At 38.8% G+C, this 20,895-nt stretch overlaps 3 protein-coding genes across 3 annotated transcripts in view; 2 read left to right on the top strand and 1 right to left on the bottom strand.

Moving 5' to 3' along the window:
- Positions 1-1,522: 1,522 nt before the first annotated feature.
- LOC129246854 (uncharacterized) lies at positions 1,523-11,436 on the top strand. The gene is made up of 8 exons (XM_054885520.1): positions 1,523-2,351; positions 4,389-5,482; positions 5,539-5,699; positions 7,458-7,599; positions 7,657-8,571; positions 8,647-8,806; positions 10,386-10,681; positions 10,743-11,436. Exons 1-8 carry the CDS (start codon positions 1,526-1,528, stop codon positions 11,220-11,222), a joined length of 4,074 nt encoding a protein of 1,357 aa, XP_054741495.1. The 5' UTR covers positions 1,523-1,525; the 3' UTR covers positions 11,223-11,436.
- Positions 2,372-4,154, bottom strand: LOC129246855 (ubiquinone biosynthesis monooxygenase COQ6, mitochondrial). The gene is made up of 2 exons (XM_054885521.1): positions 4,063-4,154; positions 2,372-4,002 (listed from the first exon to the last, which is right to left on the bottom strand). The coding sequence occupies exon 2, from the start codon at positions 3,985-3,987 to the stop codon at positions 2,557-2,559; it is 1,431 nt and encodes a 476-aa protein (XP_054741496.1). The 5' UTR covers positions 3,988-4,002; positions 4,063-4,154; the 3' UTR covers positions 2,372-2,556.
- A 7,262-nt stretch (positions 11,437-18,698) lies between the features above and the next one.
- Positions 18,699-20,895, top strand: part of LOC129246852 (uncharacterized) — a 35,569-nt gene continuing 33,372 nt past the window's right edge. Inside the window, 2 exon segments of the mRNA XM_054885518.1 lie at positions 18,699-19,040; positions 19,042-20,418. Coding sequence (XP_054741493.1) covers positions 18,817-19,040; positions 19,042-20,418 — 1,601 coding nt within the window. The 5' untranslated portion in view covers positions 18,699-18,816.

The following is a 20,895-nucleotide window of genomic DNA, read 5'->3' as shown; positions in this document are numbered from 1 at the left end:
TTGTAATAGTTCCATCAAAGAATTCTTATAGAAAAAATTAAATTTTGACGAGGCCTACTAAGCTACCATGGGGGAAAGATACATATAGAAATATTTTTGATGGGGGTAGCCATTCTGGATGTTCGCGAATACTTACAAAAGTTATTTTGGTCTTTGCCATACGATTGTTCGGTCATATTATCAACGTTGTTAATAAATTTACGCCTGTTTTTCGCTACCTCTGTTAGTTCGTTAATAGTTTTTCATATTGTCAAGCCCAGTCATTTTTTTTTTTCTGCCAATTCCTATTTGTTCCTCAATTATTTCTTGCATCAGCAGTTGTAAAATATCATATTTGTTACCTCTTTTTATATGTCCGAAATAAGCGACTTTTCTTCTTTTTATGTCATTTGTCACTTGATTTTTTTTATAGCACCGCATTTCAATCGCTTCTAGTCGGTGTATGCTTGTAGTTTTCAACATCCAGGCTTTTAATCCATGTAAAAGAGTCGACCACAAGTAGCATTTTAAAAATGGTGTCTAGAAATTAAAAAAACCATTGTTTTGTTTTTTCGATATTTCGACAGTATAGTATCTTAAGAATATACTGTGAATTTTTCATGCGAAAAGTTCCAATATTATAGCTTCAAAACCCATTAACTAGGTGGAGAGCGGTCCGCGCACTTCTGTGCCTCAAACTTTAAGCTTATTTATCTCGAAACGATTTTTTTCGCCCTAGTGTTGTAAAAAAAAACTATTCAATCGAATCGTCTGAAATTTTAATATGTTGCTCACAACATCACTGGCTATCGTCCGTACTATAATCATATTATTTTTCCAATTATTTCGTTTTTTTTTTCTCAAAAAACTTCAAAATAAAACGACTTTTAGGGTGTCAAATTCAAAACCGCGCCATTAAGTCAATTTTTTGTTTGTATGCTAGTACGGGACATAGCTACAATAATACTGATTAATATTTTTTTGGCCTTTGTGTTTCATAAAAATAAATATTTGAAGTTGCTTACTATTTCTATTGCTTTATTTCCTATGCCTAGCCTCGCATTGGTATAGTCTCTGCCGCTTTTATTATTATTATTATTTTAAAGATTAAAGAAAATTAAAAGAATGCAACTAGGGATAGTTTCGACCACTGAATTTTAACGTGAAAATGAAAAATTCAGGAGATACTAAAATTAAAATTTTAAATGTCTACATCATTATAATTTGTTATCCAATTCAGAGCGTTCCAATTAAAAATAAGGTTATTAATAGAATTCTAGATAACTGAATAATTTTGTTTGATGTACATACATATTGGCAAATATTTTTAAACTTTTAAATTTTTTTAGAAAAATATATTTTTTTTGTTTTGTAACAAATGCAGAACCTGTGTCCTTTAAGTGTTTTGGGATGATGAACTTTTCTTTCGTTAATATTTAAAATCGCTTTTTCCGTTTTCATATCCTTAACTTTCACATGCCATTGATTCACTACATTTTTAATTACTCTCTGCCCACAGTGAGTCCGCTCATCAACAGCTGAGTGTATGCGTCTATCGCAAAATAAAAGAGTATTTGCATTTGATTCGAGAAATGCCGTGTTTTTGTTTACGTTCGCCAGAATGACTGAATTGATTAATTTGTTTGACAAATTAAGTGAATTTTATGATCGTAATCTACTTTGGGAAAATATTGAAGAGATTTACGAGAAAGATGAAGAAACAGAGCAAAACAAGAAGAAAAACACCAATGAGTCACAAGAGCCGCACTCTGATGATGAATCGCTAGCTACTCTGGCCACTAAATTAAGTGTAATAAATTTACCGTTCGTCCGGCGTGCACTCAACGATCCTCAAGTATTATCCACACTTCTCGAGTTGAGCTCCGCCATACGGATTTTGCGCGGGGAATCAAGTGCCAGTTATGATAACACTTACGATTGCTGGGATGAGGTGGTGAAGGTGTCACCACGTGATGCATATCTTAGCTTTGTGTATGCTTTAGCAGGTCTGCCAACATTAGATCCAAGTTCCGCCAAAAATACTAAGCTCGCGCTGGCGGCTGTGAACACTTACTTCCTTTCGCTAACTATACCGGGCGCAAAAGGTTTTCACATATTTGAACCGGAGGTTATAGCACATTGCCTTCAAGTATTTACATTGATAGAGCGGATACAGCATCCAGATGTAATGAGCCGCATGTCGAAACAGCAGTCAATCGAGATTTGGGTACACTTTTCTACGTTTTGCGACGATTTAAAATTACTGCTAAGATATGTACACTTCAGTGATCACAAAGCCACACGAGACGCACTACTCAAGAAACTGGTTGACATATTGTACATGAATCATGAGCGGGGATATGCAAATATGTGTAAGTAAAAATTATATATATTTTTGTTTTATTCTGTGCAAAACATCACCGTTTCGAATTTTATTTGTAATCAATTTTTAATCGCTAGATCCCATAACGCTTTAAATTATAAATATATATTATATGCATACATATAATATTTAAAAAAATACAAATCATCGTTATTGATATTAATAAATACGAGTAACTTATGTCATAAATGTGTTTAGCCCATGGCGCGTTTCATAAACAAATTTTTTATCGGCACAATACTATCCGTCAATTGTAAACCCAAGCTCCGGAGTAAAACCACAGGCGTGAAAGTGGTGGAGTAAAGTGTATGCAGTCCGTGTACGCCTATCATAATGGGCACATTCTTGGTCAAACTGCGTTGTTCGTATTTGACGAGATAGTTCCTGTCGCTAAGTTTAGCGCCAGCGTAAGCCGCATCGGCCAGTACTTGTACCAGCTCACGCACATCGCTATAACCTAAGTTCACACCTTGTCCTGCTAGTGGATGTACGCGGTGGGCGGCATCGCCAATCAACGCTGCACCTGTGCACACATACGAGGAGGCATGTAAGAAACCCAAGGGAAACGATGCACGCGAACTTTCAATAACTCCATTCACTCCTGGAGGATACTGTCTTAAAATATTCGGATTACGTCCAATAAATGAATTCAAAGTGTTCATTGCGCTAACTACAACTCCTTCCTTAGGATATTCCTTGAAAAAGGCTTCGTTGAGTGCTTTGGCGAAATCTTCTTGGGGCATTTGTAGCAACTGCTTAGCATGCGGTATAGTGGTACTCCATACAACCGAACTGAGTGTATCGCTCAATGGTAGCAAGGCCACAGGACCAGTGGGTAGAAAACGTTGCCAGGCCACCGCATTATCGCATGCATCTTCCAATTTTACTGTGGCTACAACACCACGACGTTCATAGTCAACAGTAAATACATCGATATTCATTTCTTTGCGCACCAGTGAATTCGCACCGTCCGCGCCGACCAACAGCTCACATGTCAATGTTTGTCCATCTTTAAGGTGCACTTGGGAGTATATTTCACCTGTGTCTACCGACAGACGCAAGCCCTCAATTCGTGTATTGTTGCGCACTTCCACATTCGGTGCGCTCTTGCCATCTGCCAATTGTGCATACATTGCATCTAACATCAGATCGTTCTCGACAATACACGCCACATCAGCGGAGAAGTGTTCATCTTGAAATTGTATTAGTGCGTCACTACACGCATCCCATACTTGCATTTGCTTAACATGTTTCACCCGCCGTTCTTGCATGTAGTCCCAAGCATCGATTGACTTGAAAAGTTCTACGCTATTCTTGTTAATCGCCGAGACTCGATTGCCATATTGGGCTTCCACATTGAAGCCTTTGAACGGTGGTGCACCTTCTAGCAACAAAATGCGTTTTTCGCTTAATACCTTATTTTTGGCTAGCGCAAGAGCCAATGTGGTTCCGACAAGTCCACCACCGCCAATTATGATGTCGAAGTGTTCTGTTGAAGATTTCAACTTTTCTGAATCTGTGTCAGCGTAACATTTCGAACTGAGGCTAAGGGCACGCACTGCAGTAAGCTGTTGGAAAATCAGACGCAACTGACGTGCGCCGGACTGCTTTATCAAGGCCGACATTTAGTTATTCTTCGCCTGAATAAAAGTGGAGTAAAATATTATTTCCTAATTACTTAAATGTCTTATATTTCTTACCTTTTACAATTTTTTTTGTATTTTTGATTGACTTTTGCCTCTTCTATACGCACGTATATCAATTGTTTTTAAATCATGAACTAAGTAAAGCAGCTGTTTCGAGGCGCAGAGTTGCATGCAGCATGAGCAAGATTTTTAAATTTCTTGAACAGTTTGTTGGAGAAAACTGTTCCCAATCTTTATATGCGATTTTCCGTTTCCGTTTGTGGAAAGGAAGTAAAGTCTTTTGGGAATACATACTTTATATTGGTCCAGCAACAACAATAAAAATCTAAATAACTCTTCTGTATATTGTCTTGTAGTGAAATGAATTTATTTCCTTTCAGACGCCGCCAATCTGCACGGCAAATGTTTCGAAATCTTCGAGGATATGATAAATGCTCACAATGGCGAACCAGAAGAGACCCTCATGAAACTAATGAATATGACCGTCTTCCTCCATGTCTATCCGCCGAGGCCAAAGAGCAACAGCAGCATTGCCGTTAGTGGCGATTGTGAACACATCTCTGATTGGTTTATCAAATGCATCTCAAAGTATCCGCGACTGCTTGTCAAAGTTTTAAGCTTCTATATCGAATGCATGATCACTAATCCGATCAAGTCATGGAAAACTGAGCAAACACAACGCGCACTTGAATATGGTGCAAAATATGATGCTGCACTCTTCACTAAATGCAATGAATCGTCTGTGGAATTTCTCTGCAAAGCCATCTATGCTGATGAAGTGATGATACGCTCTAGAGCCATTGAGTTAATGTCGCGTATTTTACAGCTGGAGTCGCATGTTGATTGGCAGATGTTTCGGCACGAAGTATCCGACATACCGCGTGAGGTGCATCTCATTAATGAGCTCATAAGAAGTCTACAAGATTGCAACAATACCATTAAACTTAAGGCAGTGCAAGCGTTACATATTTCCCTCACAAAGGGTTCACCCAACACCGTAAAAATACTCAGCGAGGGTATACGCTATACACAATACCATGATGTTGGTGTCGTACTGCCTGATGAGCCGCGCGTACGGAAGAATGAAATACGCTATGAGAAACCTCCTTTACTAGAGCCAAAGTTCAGCTTCGTTGGGCATGCTATAGTGGAGCTGGCGTTTTTGCATTTACCCGAATATGTGTATACAAATCTCTTTCAGAGTCCGCAATCATATATAAGGCGTGCAGGTGTGATGTTTATTGAGCAGCTGGTGAAACTTAATCCTCTAATTATTTTCAATACGAACTTTGTGACGGAAACAACGCGTTTGGTGGATGAGCCCACAGCTCTGGTGCGTAAGCAATCCCTGCTCACCATAGATGGCATACTTGGCTGCTATCCAAATTGTTATCCAGTAATATGGGTTTGGTGTAAAATTGTGGCGCCGATGTTGCACGATGGCGATCCTAAGAATGTGGAATTGGCAATGGATGTGAGTGTGTGGCACAGGAAAGGAAGTAATGGAATAAGTTTGCTATCTCTTTGCAGTGTTTTCGTACACGCGTGCTAAGTAATATGCGTGGCATCGACCAATCAAATCAAGCCGAGCACTTTATGCCTTGGGTTATTATACGCACAATGCTATCAACGCAGCCGCGCTTGTATTTACAAACTTGCTTCCATACGGCTCTACAGCAACGTTTGCTTAAGTAAGTGAAGAAAATGGAATAAAAGTTACAAATATATTTTTTAGGGACTGTGACGGATCACTTCTGATATCACCCTTCTTCTCTAGTCCACTTAAACCAATTAACTATCAATATTTTCTGCTCATACCATTGAATATACTGTTAGAGGACATTGACGATCTCACGGCAGTAAATTCTACGTTACCGGAAAGTTCCGGCTTTATAACCGGTCGAGGTCTGTTACTCCAGCAGGATTCCCCAAACATTTAGGGTGAATGTTTAAGCTTTAAGTCGGGTCAGCTTCGCGGAGTTCACTGAGAGCACCTTCGCTGCTTTTCTCATTTCCGCCGATGTGGGCATGGGCGAACGCACATTCCGCAAGATAATTGGTGCTGCTGCGACTCGCTTCGCTCCTGTTGGATGACTCAGGGGCATTCGTCTGAAGTTCGAAGCGAAAGCAGCAATTTTAAAAAGCGAGTGTGACTACCTGCACTAGGATAATCCCAAGGATCCTCGGATAAAGGATCTCAATTGGAGATTCCATAACTGATAATCCAAAACAAGTGGACTAAATGAGGAGCGCACTTGAAGACCAGCAGCTTCGTCTCTGGTATGAAGAAGCTCTGGTCCACTGTAAAATCCCTGTCGACAAAGCACCATGACAGGGTGACAATCACTTTTGATAATTGTGTTTCGCCATATCTGGAATGATATGTGGCCATGTTGGACATGCCAGAGTCTTCTAGATAAATAAGAGTTTAATGTGCTAAAGTCCCCAGACCGATATCACGCAGGTCTTAAGAGATTCGTCGCCTTCGATGGACAGACAGTTTCCGGAGACGGCATTTACGTGTGAAAGGTTGTAAAGAGTTCACGTTGACTTACATCTTCATTAGTGTTCCAACAGAAACTACTTATAACGCTATTACGACCATAACGCTATTAGCACCAGGAGATTTGGTGGCTCCTAAAACACTCAGGCCAAACAGCCCATTGTATTTAGAGCTCTGAAAAGAGGGTAGGTAGTCAAGGAGGAAAGGAGAAAAGTATCAGAGAAAGAGATAGGAAAGTTTAGAGACAGAGACAAAGGTTAAAGTTAGTCCTGCGAGAACTTTCCAGATTCTTTGACAAATCTTGATATCGGAACCCAAAATTCGTAGCTTTGCAGAAAAAGTGCTCAGTGCTATCCGCCTCCTCCAAGCGAGATAGCCGCATCGGGTCCTCAATGATTCCAATGGTGGTCATATTCTGACACCATGGGTTGTGTCCTGTAAAATACCGACCATCAACCGAACGTCTTTCCTTCCCAGTTTTAGTAGAAAGTTTGACAGTTTTCTGTTCGCGCTTGTCACAAAACACTTTGCAGTTCTGCAGCGTTCTAGACCGGACCATTGCTCTCGTTTCCTTGAACACCGGAGTGTCCTGCAACCCGTATAAGTACAAGCCTGTTCTGTCTTGCGACAGAATTAAGCTTCTTACATTCTTGAACAATCTTCGAAGCTTGCTTCGCGTTCTCCAGAGCAAATTTGGCATCAAATTTCCTTCCAAATGAAACTATGGGTATCAGGTCGTCTTTAGGTACCAAAAACAGTAGATACTGCTCAGATAGCATCTTAAAGATTTGAAATATCAGGGAATATGCTGCTGCTCGGTAAGCGGGTACAAAAAATTGTTCAATAGTCCAGCTTTATTAAAAAATATTCTTCTGGATGCAACTTATAAAATACTAATTTAAGCCAAATTTTATATAAATAATATTTGCTTTGAAAACTCTTTCAGCCCCCAAATTCTTGGCACAATCGAATCTCATCTACTCACATCCAATTCCACAGAGGCTTGGATAGTCCTCAATTTCATTTCAGGCAAGATAAAAAGTAAAGAGCCTGATGCGCTTATACACCTATTCACATCACTGAAATCGGTATTTTAGTTTACATTCGTCATTGAATATGGATTTTTAAACTTTTCTTATTTCCAGTGGAACAAAGAGCAAAATATGCTTATCGCTCTGGAAGTACTAGCCAACTGTATACAGGACTTCTCGCATACCGCACTCAATCTTGCTTTCAATCACATACTTAGTCAAATACGTGAAGGTCAAATGATACCTGTGCTCATAGGCAAAGCATTCGATCTTCTCGTACACATTGATAACTGTTCGCAATCTCAGGCATCTAAAAGTAACAGCACAAAAAGCAATCCTCTTGAATTAACTGAAAAGCCGTGGGTGTTGGAGTTGCATGATTTATTGGAATTGCGTATACTCTCCGGCATTGGTGATTTTCCCGACAATCGCACCACATTTATGTCACACCTTTACTCATACTCCGAAGCGAATTTGCAGACGCGCTTGCGGCCGCATCGCACCATCGTTTCCTTCGTACATAAATACATGAGTGTTTGTTTGAAATTGCCCGAATCAGAGTTGGATTTGGAGAATGAGCGTCTGTTCAATTCAATGATTTTGATTGCAGGCCGCTTTTCGCTGCGCGATGCTGTAACGGCCAGCACCACTTGTATGATTTATAGTTCGATATTGAAACTCATCGATCGTCCGCCTATTGTGAATACAATAATTGTTTCCCTAACGGACCTATGTAAGAAACACACACAAATCGTCGAACGTATTATAGAGGATGTGCTGGCTAAATTGTCGTCACCCTATGTCGTCAATCGTATTGAGACATTCAAATGCTTCGAGAAGTTGGTGTTGCAGGATCAATTAAAGTTACGTGGCTCACTTTTATTAGCGTTTATGTACACAATTTTGGATGAAAATGCGGAATTGGCTACGCGTGCATGCGAATTTTTCGCGGAGTTTCTTAGCAAGAAGAATTCCACGCTCTTTCAGAAATGCCTGATCGAATGCCCATTTGTTTTTAATGAATATGAGGTAAGTTATTTGTTGGCGGATTGTGGAATTTTTTTAGAATTAGATTCCGCTCACTTACATACATTTCTCTTATAGAATTTTGATGGTTTGGACAGTTTCTCGGACACTGGTATTAAGTCGCCTTTGAAAGGCGAGGAAAATCGTAAGAGACGTCAGTTGCTGTACAATCATTTGATGGCATCGATCGATGAAGTCAACTTGGTGCTTTATTTCGGGCAACTCAAATTGATTTCAGGTAAGCAGTTGCACATATATTCCAAAATATTTTTATGTAAAGGGTGGTTAAGTTTCACGGGCCGGTGTTGATTTTGAATAAATACATTTTTTTAGGAAAATATTGTCATTTCTCTTTATTATGATAATATTAGTATGGCTCAATTACGTATAAAACAAAATATCGGCCAAATGGCCGCCGCGGCCTCGGCGGCACACCTCCAAAGACCAGCAAATGCAAATAGTTCCTTATCTAAAGGGTGGTTAAGTTTCAAGGGCCGGTGTTGATTTTGAATAAAATACAACTTTTTAAAGAAATTATTGCCATTTTTCTTTATTATGATAATATTGGTATGGCTCAATTCCATATGAAACAAAATATCGGCCAAATGGCCTCGGCGGCACACCTCCTTCCGATGGTCAAAATTTTCGACGACGCTGAGGCATAATTGAGGTTCTATGCCGTTAATGTGCCGAATTATCTCATCCTTTAGCTCTTGAATTGTTGCTGGCTTATCGACGTACACCTTTTCTTTCAAATAACCCCAAAGAAAGAGGTCCAACGGTGTCGTTGACGTTTAGGTGTGGTTCACATTCAACATGAAATTTAACCACCCTTTATATATACACATATATATACATATATATATATATTATTTATATGCAGAGCCCGTTTCCCAATCTATCTGCTGAAGCCAGGTTAAGTTCAAAGAAAGGAACAGCATTCTTCAGTTGAGCTCGAGGCACTTCTGGTGTCAAATGAGCTTTGTTTGGCAGATGCAAATTTGAACCCATGTTCGGCTCGTTTTTCCATGATAGGCATAGTGAAAAAAATTCAGAAGGTGTAACCAATATCGGACCGTTAACCGGCTCTCAGCGAACTTGAAAGAATCATCTGATAGGCTGACGTAACCGGGGTCATGACAGCGGTTTGTTTACAAAGAAACTGAGATTGTGTTAGAGATATACGAAAAAATCAACACAGTGGCACCTAATGTTACTTCGCTGCCGTCCGAACAACGACTGATTGGACGGGTGTATGGACACGTGTGAAATGAGCGGGCGGACAATTTTTCTGCCAAGTACCCGGTGACGTGGCAGCCGAAGTTACGCGCTCAATTTCGTTTATCACCAGTGCTGGAGGCCAAGCCTGAAAATCTATCATCCTTGCATGATAGACAGATTTCTTTGATGTCTTTGGTAGCTGTGCAGAATTGGATCAGAGTAGGAACCTTGATGAATGGTATTTGAGGTCGAGGGCTCTCAGTAGTCGGGATGAATGTGTCACCGCGGCAAATATATATCTCAGCAGGTTTTGGATGTTCTGCATGGAGATCATCTAGTTGGCTGAGTTGTTTTTTTGTTACTTCATGCAGTGGTTTTATTCTGTCCGTCCGGTTGGTATTTATTGCTGTAAGCTGTGCCGACAAGAAGAATGCCTAACATCCGATATTTTTGGATGGTTGACTATCAGATATAATGTCTCCATCGGCTTCTACGTTGTCTTGGTGCCATATTTGTGATTTTTTTGATCTTCAATCTTTTCTTGATTTCCTTTATTAATTCAACTTTATTAAAAAAAAAACTATTTTTATCTTTAGAAAAATCGCTACGCGACTCAAACATGAAAAGCCCCGAGGGTATCGCTTTAATCAAGGATGTACTGTTCATTTTGAAACGCGTTTGCCGTCTGACCAAACACCAAAAACCTGCCGCTGAGAACAAAGATGACGAAGACGACAATAACAAAATGGACGATGCATTTGCAGATATAAACGAGACAGCCGCATTGGGGGAGGCCGCCAACGGAAAAGGCGCAGCCACTGCTGTCACAAACAACACAGGACGCGGACGTGGTCGTGGACGGCGACGAGAAATAGTCACGATGCCTGATGCGGTATAAAATTAATAAAAATAACCGTAAATTTATTTTAAAAATTTTCTTTTTTACATTACAGCTCAATCTCCTCGAAAAATCTGTGATTTTTATACACACCATTCATAGCTGCTTCACTGCACACACAGATGACTCGTTGCAAAAAGCTCTCGATGATTTGGGTTTTGCGCTTGCAAAGCGGTTTCCCAATCTAGTGCAATACGCACAACCCACAGAGTTCTGGAGCAAATATCGCAATGAAATAGGGACGACTTCGGCGAAAAAAAAGACAAAAAACAAAAGAGCCAAAGGAAGAAATACTAAAATGCCTGATAAGACTAAATCAAATTCAACACAAATAGATGAAGCTCTCAATTGTGACGAACAGGATGCGGAAGTGGATGGGGACTTGGACTGCGACTCAGCGGTAGAAAGTGATTTTTGTTCTGATGATGATTTGCCGTTGGCAAGCAGCAAGCATAACGGTACATCAGCACAGAAACGATTGCATTTAAGTGGCGCTGAATTGCCAATGGAATATTTGTTTAACCCGAGTATTTGATGTTTGCAGTCCTGTTCTGGTACTAGTAAGCCAGACAGGACACCAAATGACGAAAATGTTGATATCTATAAAGACGCATAATATAAGAATGTATAGTCCGGGATACCAACAATATCGTGGCTATGCATTTATTAGTTTTAAGTGATACGGAAGGTTCGAATAGTTCATAAAGTTTCTTCTTTTTATAAAAAGCAATTCAACATATAACAACCTATGGGTGTATGTATGTATATGTATAAAGTACTGTTCGTTTTAAAGTTTGTATAAAAATTATTTGAAATATAGCTTCTGCTCAAATATGAACGGGACGTTATCAATAAAACGGTCCGCGGATGACATATGGCAAAAATAAATTTTTTGTTGGATGGTAGGACTGTTATAAGCTTACATGGCAAATTTCAGCGTGATATGTCACATAGTTTGTTTTCTGTGCTACTGTAAACAAGTCAAGCTCGAGTGTGTTCTTCGTTGTTGGTGTTGCTTTGGCAAAGGTTTCTGTGAAGTTTGGTTGAAATCCGATAACGCGTGTGTATGCGATGCGTCGGTTAAGTGAGTGTGTTTTTGCTATTTGCCGCACGTATTTTTTATACCGCACATAGCATTCATTAGAATTTAATACATTTTGGTCGTGTGTGTCTGGGCCGATTATTATGAAATTTGGTATACATATATATATTTTTCCACGGTGAAGGTTAGTATAATATGCTTATTGATTCCACTCACCAGGTGGCGCTGCCGAAGGCCAAAACGAGGACCCGGGTAACCCTAGGATGTGTTTTTACATTGTGGGTATCAAATCAAAGCTACTGATGAGTGCTTTAATACAGAGTATTTTTTAGATCTCTGAGTGACCAGGGTCTCAAGATATAGCCGAAAAGGTGGGCCAAGGTACCCTTGGATGTGTTTGTACAATATGGGTATCAGATGGAAGCTGTTGATGAAAGCTTTTAAGGGGTAACACCACTGTAGAAATTTCAAAAAATTGATTTTTTTTTAATAAGCTTAAAAAATTTTTTGAACCTTTTAAAATACAGAACAAAAAGTTTTATACGTTACCGAAGTCTATTTCATAAATATTTTAAGCTTTTAACCAAGCGTTAGTGACTGCTACCTAAGGACTTCTCCAAATTTCCAAACTTTAAACGCGTTTTTCTCAAAACACGTTTTCTGAAATTGGCACGCAGCATAACTCAAACAATTTTAAATATTTTTAATCAGGTTTTTCACTACGTCTGTATAATAACCTTCTTAAGAGAAGAGCGTAGGGGATTTTCGATAGATTAATTTAAACGATTGTTATAATTATTTAAGTGCCGTTTTTTTAGTCCAAAATAGAGTTTTTTCCTTCAAATGCTTGCTAATTCCACAAAAATAAATATTTTTTAAATCCCCTACGTGTTTCTCTAGCTATTCTTATCTAGATTAAGAAAAAAAATGTTTCTTTGTTCTAGATTAAAATTTGCACCCTCTGTGCTGCGTGCCGCGGAGCTCCTTCAAGAGAAACCACATTACAAAAATGTCTCCAATACCGCCATTTTGTAAAATTTTTCGATCAAACTTTGTAGTTTTGTATTTTAGTATATAAGTAATAACTTCCCAAATCAGAGTGATTGTTTCCCCTTTCCTTCTATACAAAAAAATTCTTTAAAAATCGTGTTTATTTTACGCGTGTACAGTGGTGTTAAGTGAAGTAATTTTTACTGCCCGTTTCCGGGATAAAGAAAGGAGATGGAGCTGGAGATGGAAGAGGAAAAGGAATAGCTACAGGAAGAGGAAGAGGAAGACCACTTTTTATTCAAAATTAAAAAAAAAATTCTAAAAAAATTTAAAATGTTACATATACGCTTATTATATAAACGTTAATCTGAAGTCAGTTATAGTGAAAAATCCATTGTATCATTGCCGGCGTGATTGGTGATCGTTTCCTTAATTTTTTGCAGAAAGGTTATGCTAATATGAGATATTACCTATATCATTCATATATTTACGTATTGTGTACTCACAAATATACGGTTGAAGCAAATATATGTCAGTTTTTTTTACTTCGCCTGGAAAAGTTTATATAAATTTAAGAAGAGTAAATAGAACTTATTTTATATCAGACTTCACGCAAAAAAGTCATTTGCACCTGAACACATAGCTGGGTTAAAGCGGGGGGGAATAGAACAGTTCTCTTCTCCTTCTCCGCTTTTTCGCACACGTAATTATATGGGATGAGTGCACGATGGCACATAAAAAGTCACTGAAAGCGCTTGATAGGACATTACGAGATTTACGTAGTAAAAATGAAATGTTTGGTCGTGCCTTAGTGCTGTTGGCAGGTGATTTTAGACAAGCACTGCCTGTTATTCCTCGAGCAACTGTAGCAGATGAATTGGCTGCATGTTTGAAATCATCATATTTGTGGAGACATGTTCAAACACTCAAACTAACTACAAATGTACGTGTTCTAATGCAAAATGATCCATCAGCTGCTGCATTTTCACAGCAATTATTGGATATTGGAAATGGCAAAGTTCCTGTCGATAATTTAACTGGCTTAATAACTTTACAACCAAACTTTTGTCAAATAAGTCAAACGAAAGAACAGTTCATTCAAAGTATTTTCCCAAATTTGCCTCAAAATTACAAAAATCATGTGAATGAAATGAATGCGGCCATTTTGGCTAACATACCAAGTCCAGAACAAACATATCGATCCGTTGACGTTATTATGTTAAGAAACATAAATCAACCACGACTATGTAATGGCACTCGATTAACAGTTAAGAGATTGATGAATAGCGTCATTGAAGCAACAATTTTGAATGGAAAATACTCTGGTGAAGACGTTTTAATACCACGAATACCAATGATACCATCGGATATGCCGTTTGAATTCAAACGTCTTCAATTTCCTGTTCGCCTTGCATTCGCGCTTACTATTAATAAGTCACAAGGCCAAACTTTATCAATTTGTGGTATTGATTTAGAATACCCATTGTTTTTCTCATGGTCAACTTTATGTTTCATGCTCAAGAGTTGGTAAGCCATCGGTATTGTTCATTTATTCAACAACGCATGGAAAAACGAAGAATATTGTATACCAAAGAGCATTACAATAAAAAAAGTAATAAAGTAAATCACATCAAACGTTTGTTAGTTGCTACTACTATTTAAAACTTCTTTCATTACTATTCATGCGCGAGAATTTTTATAAAATACACACAGTATTTTTCGGCTTAATTTAATTAATTAATATAGATTTTTTTAAAGACGACCAGCGGAACGGGCGGGTTTTCGCTAGTTTATGAATAAAAAATAATATCGTTCAAATGACTGCCACGACTGGCTTTACAGTAGGCCATTCGATCAACCCAATTTTTAAGCACATTTTCGATTGTTTGGGCTCCAATTTCATGAATGGCAACTTCGATTTCGTGTTTTAAAACATCAATCGTCTCTGGATGGTTCGCATAGCATTTGCCTTTAACGGCTCCCCACAAAAAATAGTCCAACGGGCTTAAATCACAGCTCCGAGGCGGCCAATTGATATCGGAATTTCGGCTGATTATTCGGTTTTCAAAAACGGTAGCCAAAAGTGCGAGTGTAACTTTGGCAGTGTGACAAGTGGCACCGTCCTGTGGAAACCAAATGTCGTCCATGTCATCCTCTTCAACTTTTGGAAACAACTCGTTGAGCATGTCACGGTAACGCTCGCCATTTACTGTAACCGCGGCTCCTCGCTCATTTTCGAAAAAAAATGGCCCGATGATGCCGCAAGACCAAAAACCTAAAACCTAAAAAACTAAACAGTGACTCGTTGTGGATGCATTTGCTTCTCTACAGTAACGTGTGGATTTTCTGAGCCCCAAATCCGACAATTTTGCTTATTGACGTAGCCACCGATGTGAAAATCAGAAAAGAAGAAGAAGACTCACCACCACTGGAAATAGGTTTTCAATATTTCTCAATTTTGTTCAAGCGTATAGCGTCCCATTTCGTAAATGTCAAACCTTTAGGTAAATTATGAACACATTTGACATGTCATTTCTGTTACCATTCACAAAAAAATAGGTGGTTCAAAAAGCAAGCGCTATATGGCCCACCCTGTACCACCTGAATCAAAAAGTGCCCGAAATACAAATTTATTCTTCAAAAGTGATATCCCCTTCAAAGTACTCCCCATCAACTGCAACTCACTTATGTCAGCGTTAGATCCAGCTCTCAAACTCTATTTTCGGTATAGCCATCAGGGCCGTCTTCGATTTCCATTACTTCCTTTCGGCTATTAAAACGCATTCCCTGTAGTAGTTTTTTGACTCGATCAAACAGAAAAATATGAATGGTAGTCACGCAGCAACCCATTCGGCTACGGCGGCCGCCACTCACACAATGCCTTTCTTTTTGGCGAATCGATTCACGTAAACGTCTCATACCGCGCAAATAATAGTTTTTATTAAGTGCCTGACCTTCTGGCAAAAACTCGCGGTGTAAAATACCATTATAATCCATAAACACCATGGGCATCGATTTTCATGATTTTTGCATACTTGCAAAACCCTACGCTTTCGCAATAACCTGCCGAAGCTTCAGGCCAATTGGGGCAAAATTGAGGGAGTTATTGCAATTTTACTGAAAGTTATAGTTAAAATCATGAAAATCGACATATTACCTTCCAGTAAAAGTGCTATATCTCGCTCAGCTTTGCTCTGATTGACTTGAAATTTCGACACGTAATTGCAGAAGCGTCAGCCTCTATAAATCAGCCTCTCAAAAATCAGGAAAATTGGTTGTCAAACAACAAAATTGTCGAATCTCCTCCGAAAGAGTGCTGTAACACCCTCAATTTTGCTCTGATTGGCCTGAAATTTTGACAGTTAAAGTCATGTATAGCCAAGGCAGCTTGGAGTTAGGGGGTCTTCCGACTCATTTGACATTTCACAGTTTTGTTGTTTTGCAACCGATTTTCATGATTTTTGCACATTTGGAAAGCCCAACGCTTTTGCAATAGGCCAATCGCGGCAAAATTGAGCGAGTTATAGCAATTTTACTGAAAGTTATCAAGTCTTTTTTTGTATTGGTTTTTTTGGTATTTACATATGCATTTGAATCACTTCACTCAATCACCTAATGTCTGGATTACGTGTCGTACTCAGAAACCGGCTCGACTACAGTAATGATGCATTTGAAGAATGTTGGGGCGGTTTCAGTTTTGGAAACTAATCTTTGGCAACATCATCAACGCAGTTCCTTCACCCATTTTGCATGAAATTCAGGTCCATAAGTAATGTTGAAATCCTCTGTCAGATCTGCGGTGGCTAATTTGCCGTAATTGACGTATCTTTTGGCCGATAACAATCTCCAATATGGACTTTGTTCTGCTTACTAAAAGCTGTCCAATTAATTCCGAAATAAGAAGACGAAAATGGAATTGGATTGAACCTACTGTCCGCAGAGAACGCGGATGTTAGAGGTCGCTCACGTCAAACTTGGATGCGCACAATATCTCCTTCAATCGTCACCTGAAACCAAATCAGACAAATAGCTGCTGCCAGAAACCGTTAGAAAACATATGTTTCTGTCCTATGTTCCCTATGTTGACCTTAAAGGGTTAACTTCATTTTATTCAAAACATTTTTTTTTGACGTGATAACGTCTTATAATTCGATTTAGCCGGCTGCACGCACGAAAAAATGTATCGTTACCTTGCTCATTAGTGTTAACTTGCTCATTGCCGTTACCTTGTTCATTAGTGTTACCCTGTTGTTTTAATGTTATTATTATTTTTTGACGTGATAACGTCTAATAATTCTATGTAGCCGGCTGCACGCACCAAAAAATGCGTCGTTATCTTGCTCATGCGTCGTTACCTTGCTTGAACAGCACGTTATGTTATGTTATGTTATGTTATGTTATGTTATGTTATGTTATGTTATGTTATGTTATGTTATGTTATGTTATGTTATGTTATGTTATGCTATCTTATGTTATGTTATGTTATGTGATGTTATGTTATGTTATGTAATGTTATGTTATGTTATGTTATGTTATGTAATGTTATGTTATGTTATGTTATGTTATGTTATGTTATGTTATGTTATGTTATGTTATGTTATGTTATGTTATGTTATGTTATGTTATGTTATGTTATGTTATGTTATGTTATGTTATGTTATGTTATGTTATGTTATGTTATGTTATGTTATGTTATGTTATGTTATGTTATGTTATGTTATGTTATGTTATGTTATGTTATGTTATGTTATGTTATGTTATGTTATGTTATGTTATGTTATGTTATGTTATGTTATGTTATGTTATGTTATGTTATGTTATGTTATGTTATGTTATGTTATGTTATGTTATGTTATGTTATGTTATGTTATGTTATGTTATGTTATGTTATGTTATGTTATGTTATGTTATGTTATGTTATGTTATGTTATGTTATGTTATGTTATGTTATGTTATGTTATGTTATGTTATGTTATGTTATGTTATGTTAAAGTATATTATGTTATGTTACCTCATTCTCTATATCCATACAAAATATCTATCAAACAAATAAAATTAAAATTTTCTTTTGAAAAATGCAATCATTCAATCAGTATTTTCTTATGACGTTATCACGTTAAACTATCGAAGAGTAAACCGACTTTACAGACAACCTCTTTTTTTTGTTGTTTAATTCTCTTATATGGTTATTGCAATTTTAGATTTTAATTTGAGTGGAGGTTGAAGTGTCTAGAATTTTAGTTTTTTTAAAAGCGCATAAGAAGATGGCCACTTTTTGGTCCAAAGAATTATGTCCAGCTCACAAAAATACATTGGAAACTAGTCGCACATGAAAGAACCCACGTAGACCTGTGCTATCTTTTGTTTTGGCTAGCGGCTATTAAAGCACTTCCAAAACTTTCAGACTGGCTACGTTGGACACTATCTAAATGAATAGAATACTTTTGCGACAGGAAAGACGCTCCACGGTCAGCGTCGCTGAAATGATAAAAATGAGGACATTTTTTGCCATTTATGGGCCAAAACTATTTTCAGTCACATACCTCAGGCAACACCCTCTATTATTGCATTGTAATACATACATACATATCTGTGCCGTACGCTCTACTTATATTTGAGCGCTTTAACCAATTTCCAATCGCAACATTTTCCGCATTTGATTTCACGTGGCTTTAATTTGCCAGTGTCGCCACATATCCATATATGTATGTAACACTTCCAATTGGCCAATATTTACCTTTTCGTAGTCCTCTTGCAGCCCAGCTTCGTCCACATAGCGACTGAAACCCATACCGGTTGGGCACACAATACGAAAAACAGTCTGCACGTTGCAAAAGCGAAGACAAATGAAAACAGAACTAGAAATACCAGACTAATTAGATTAAGTGGCATTTTCCATGTCAAGTTCTACAAAACACAAAATATTGAGTACAATCCAATGGGCACACAAAGCGAATTCGAGTCAGTGCGAAATGGACGTTACTTAGAAGCGCGCGCGCTCTCGGACAACACAGTGCTGGAAGACTAATTTGCAATAACCCTTAGTATATTATATAAAAATCTATTTCAATAGTGAACCAAATTGTAGAAAATTATAATGAATAACTGCGAATATTACTTTGAGGTGCATCGCAAATCGAATGAATTCACGCAGAACTCCGATAACGACTCTAGATTAAGTCCTGATAATTACGAAAGCGCGAGTGAAAATTTGCTTACCGACTATGAAGTTGTGAGCAACGGGGAAGCCGAAGAGGACGACGACAACGAGGTGGTCTATCGAAAATTGCGACGCGAGAAAACGGAAAACTTTTCACCCAATCGCAAGTGGTGAGCGTGAACGTGAACGTGATAAATTGAAATTGAGTTTGAGCGTTGAGAAAATATCGTTAAAATCACGGTCGGAAAAAATCGATAAATCCGACGCGTCGTTGGAAACGGAAATTGCGCAGCAAAAAGTTAACGCAACCTGTCACGAGCGCCTTACGAAAACGACAAGCGCGAGTGGATTTTGTCCACGGCATAGACGACAGCATCCACATCAACAACAATTAGAGAAAAACAAACAAAAACAATATGCTCCGATTAATTTCACCATAGTACCGATTAATGTGGCGGCACAAAGACGTGGAAATGAAAATAAACGTTTCGAAGATGTGCGTGATTTGCCGGAAATAGTATTAACATCCTTTGAGCAGCAGCAGCAGCAAAAGCAACAACAACAACAACTAGAAGAAAGAGTGCTTAAAGCGACAACAATACCAACGTTGGAGGCGGCCGCAACACCGAAGCGCGTATTAGCAGCGACCCAAGGCAGCAGCAGTAGAGAGCATTTGCAGCAAAAACTACAACAGCAACAGCAACATCAACAACAACAGTATCGTAGCATTATGCTATCAAAAGCACCAACAACAGCTATTTCGCCCACACCACCGCCACTGCCGGCGCCCCCATCAGCAACTGCTACACCAACAAAAGCCAAGAAAGTTACACGATTTTCACGCGCGCCCGAGTACACCACCAACCACTTCGAGCTGCTGCCAGCTATTACGACAAAAACACCAACACCAACAGCAACCCCAACAAAAACATCAACGACTACCGCTACAGTCATCTCACCAGCGACAACAAACAAATTACCGGATGCGGAGGATACGAGCGCAAGTGAAATTAATTCGCAACCTGGCAGCTCCACCTCACCGGAATCGTTAATGGATAATGTGCTGAGCGCAGCGTCGTCGGTATCGGTGCGCAGCAGCAGTCTAAGCAGTGGCTGTGGCAGCGGCAGTGGTAGAGGCAGCGGCGGCAGTGAAATGCTAAAAATTGTCAATGTCACAGCAAAAAGTGGTAATATGATGCGTAAAGTGCCACATGTTGCTGGTGAAGCCATGGTAAAAGAGCGACAACAACAAACAATAACACAAGCAAAAGAATTGAACGATAATCGCTCATTGAACTTAAAATCGCCCTTATCGAGGGGCTTGTCGCCAGTGCCAGCAGCGACAAAGCTAACAATAATATCACCACTTACACCTCTTCTAACACCACCACCCACATCGTTGCAGTTGTTATCTCCAGCGCGCACTTTGACGCCATCTCCCTCCTCTGTACTAGCAATGGGCGCATCGACGTCGCGCCTGAGTGAAACGCGCGCACTTCAACCACCCGAACTAATCGAAGCGTCAGCAAATCGTTCAAGGTGCGTTGGAACGCACACACTTCATTGGATTTTCACGTGTGCGAGATCAGGGCCAAAGGGATTTACGTGCATGCATATGCAGTTATGATGAAGAGTAATGAAAAGAAATGTGGGGAAGGGGTCTATTAATGAGCTAAAAACAAAAAGAAAAACCATATGCAACAGTGTGTTTTGCGTACTTTGAAAATTCCGCTGAACTTAAATGAAGCGCAAAGTGAAAATAATTTTTATTTTCCTTTTTGGCTTATCTTGCACTACCTCGAAGTAAAGAAAAGTAAATACTTACATATGTACAAGGTGAAGTCCAAAATAAAAAAGACTGATTTAAAATAGAAACGACAGGAGTTTTGTTCTGATAACTTCGAGTTTATTTATTCAAAATAGTCCCCTCTGGTCTCGATACACAGTGTATCTAAAACTTTCTAAAAGCTTTTCGAAAGAGTGTTTCAGGTCATTGAGCGGAATGCCCTTCAGGAT

The sequence above is a fragment of the Anastrepha obliqua genome, chromosome 5 (assembly GCF_027943255.1).
Source record: "Anastrepha obliqua isolate idAnaObli1 chromosome 5, idAnaObli1_1.0, whole genome shotgun sequence".
Lineage (NCBI taxonomy): Eukaryota > Metazoa > Arthropoda > Insecta > Diptera > Tephritidae > Anastrepha > Anastrepha obliqua.
This window is presented reverse-complemented; position numbering and strand designations above follow the sequence as displayed.

Coding starts and splice junctions, on each gene's coding strand:
- LOC129246855 (XM_054885521.1), bottom strand. CDS start 3,987: ATGTCGGCCTTGATAAAGCAGTCCGGCGCACGTCAGTTGCGTCTGATT.
- LOC129246854 (XM_054885520.1), top strand. CDS start 1,526: ATGCGTCTATCGCAAAATAAAAGAGTATTTGCATTTGATTCGAGAAAT. Junction 5,700..7,457: donor CTACAGCAACGTTTGCTTAA/GTAAGTGAAGAA, acceptor AAACTCTTTCAG/CCCCCAAATTCTTGGCACAA. Junction 8,572..8,646: donor TTGTTTTTAATGAATATGAG/GTAAGTTATTTG, acceptor TTTCTCTTATAG/AATTTTGATGGTTTGGACAG.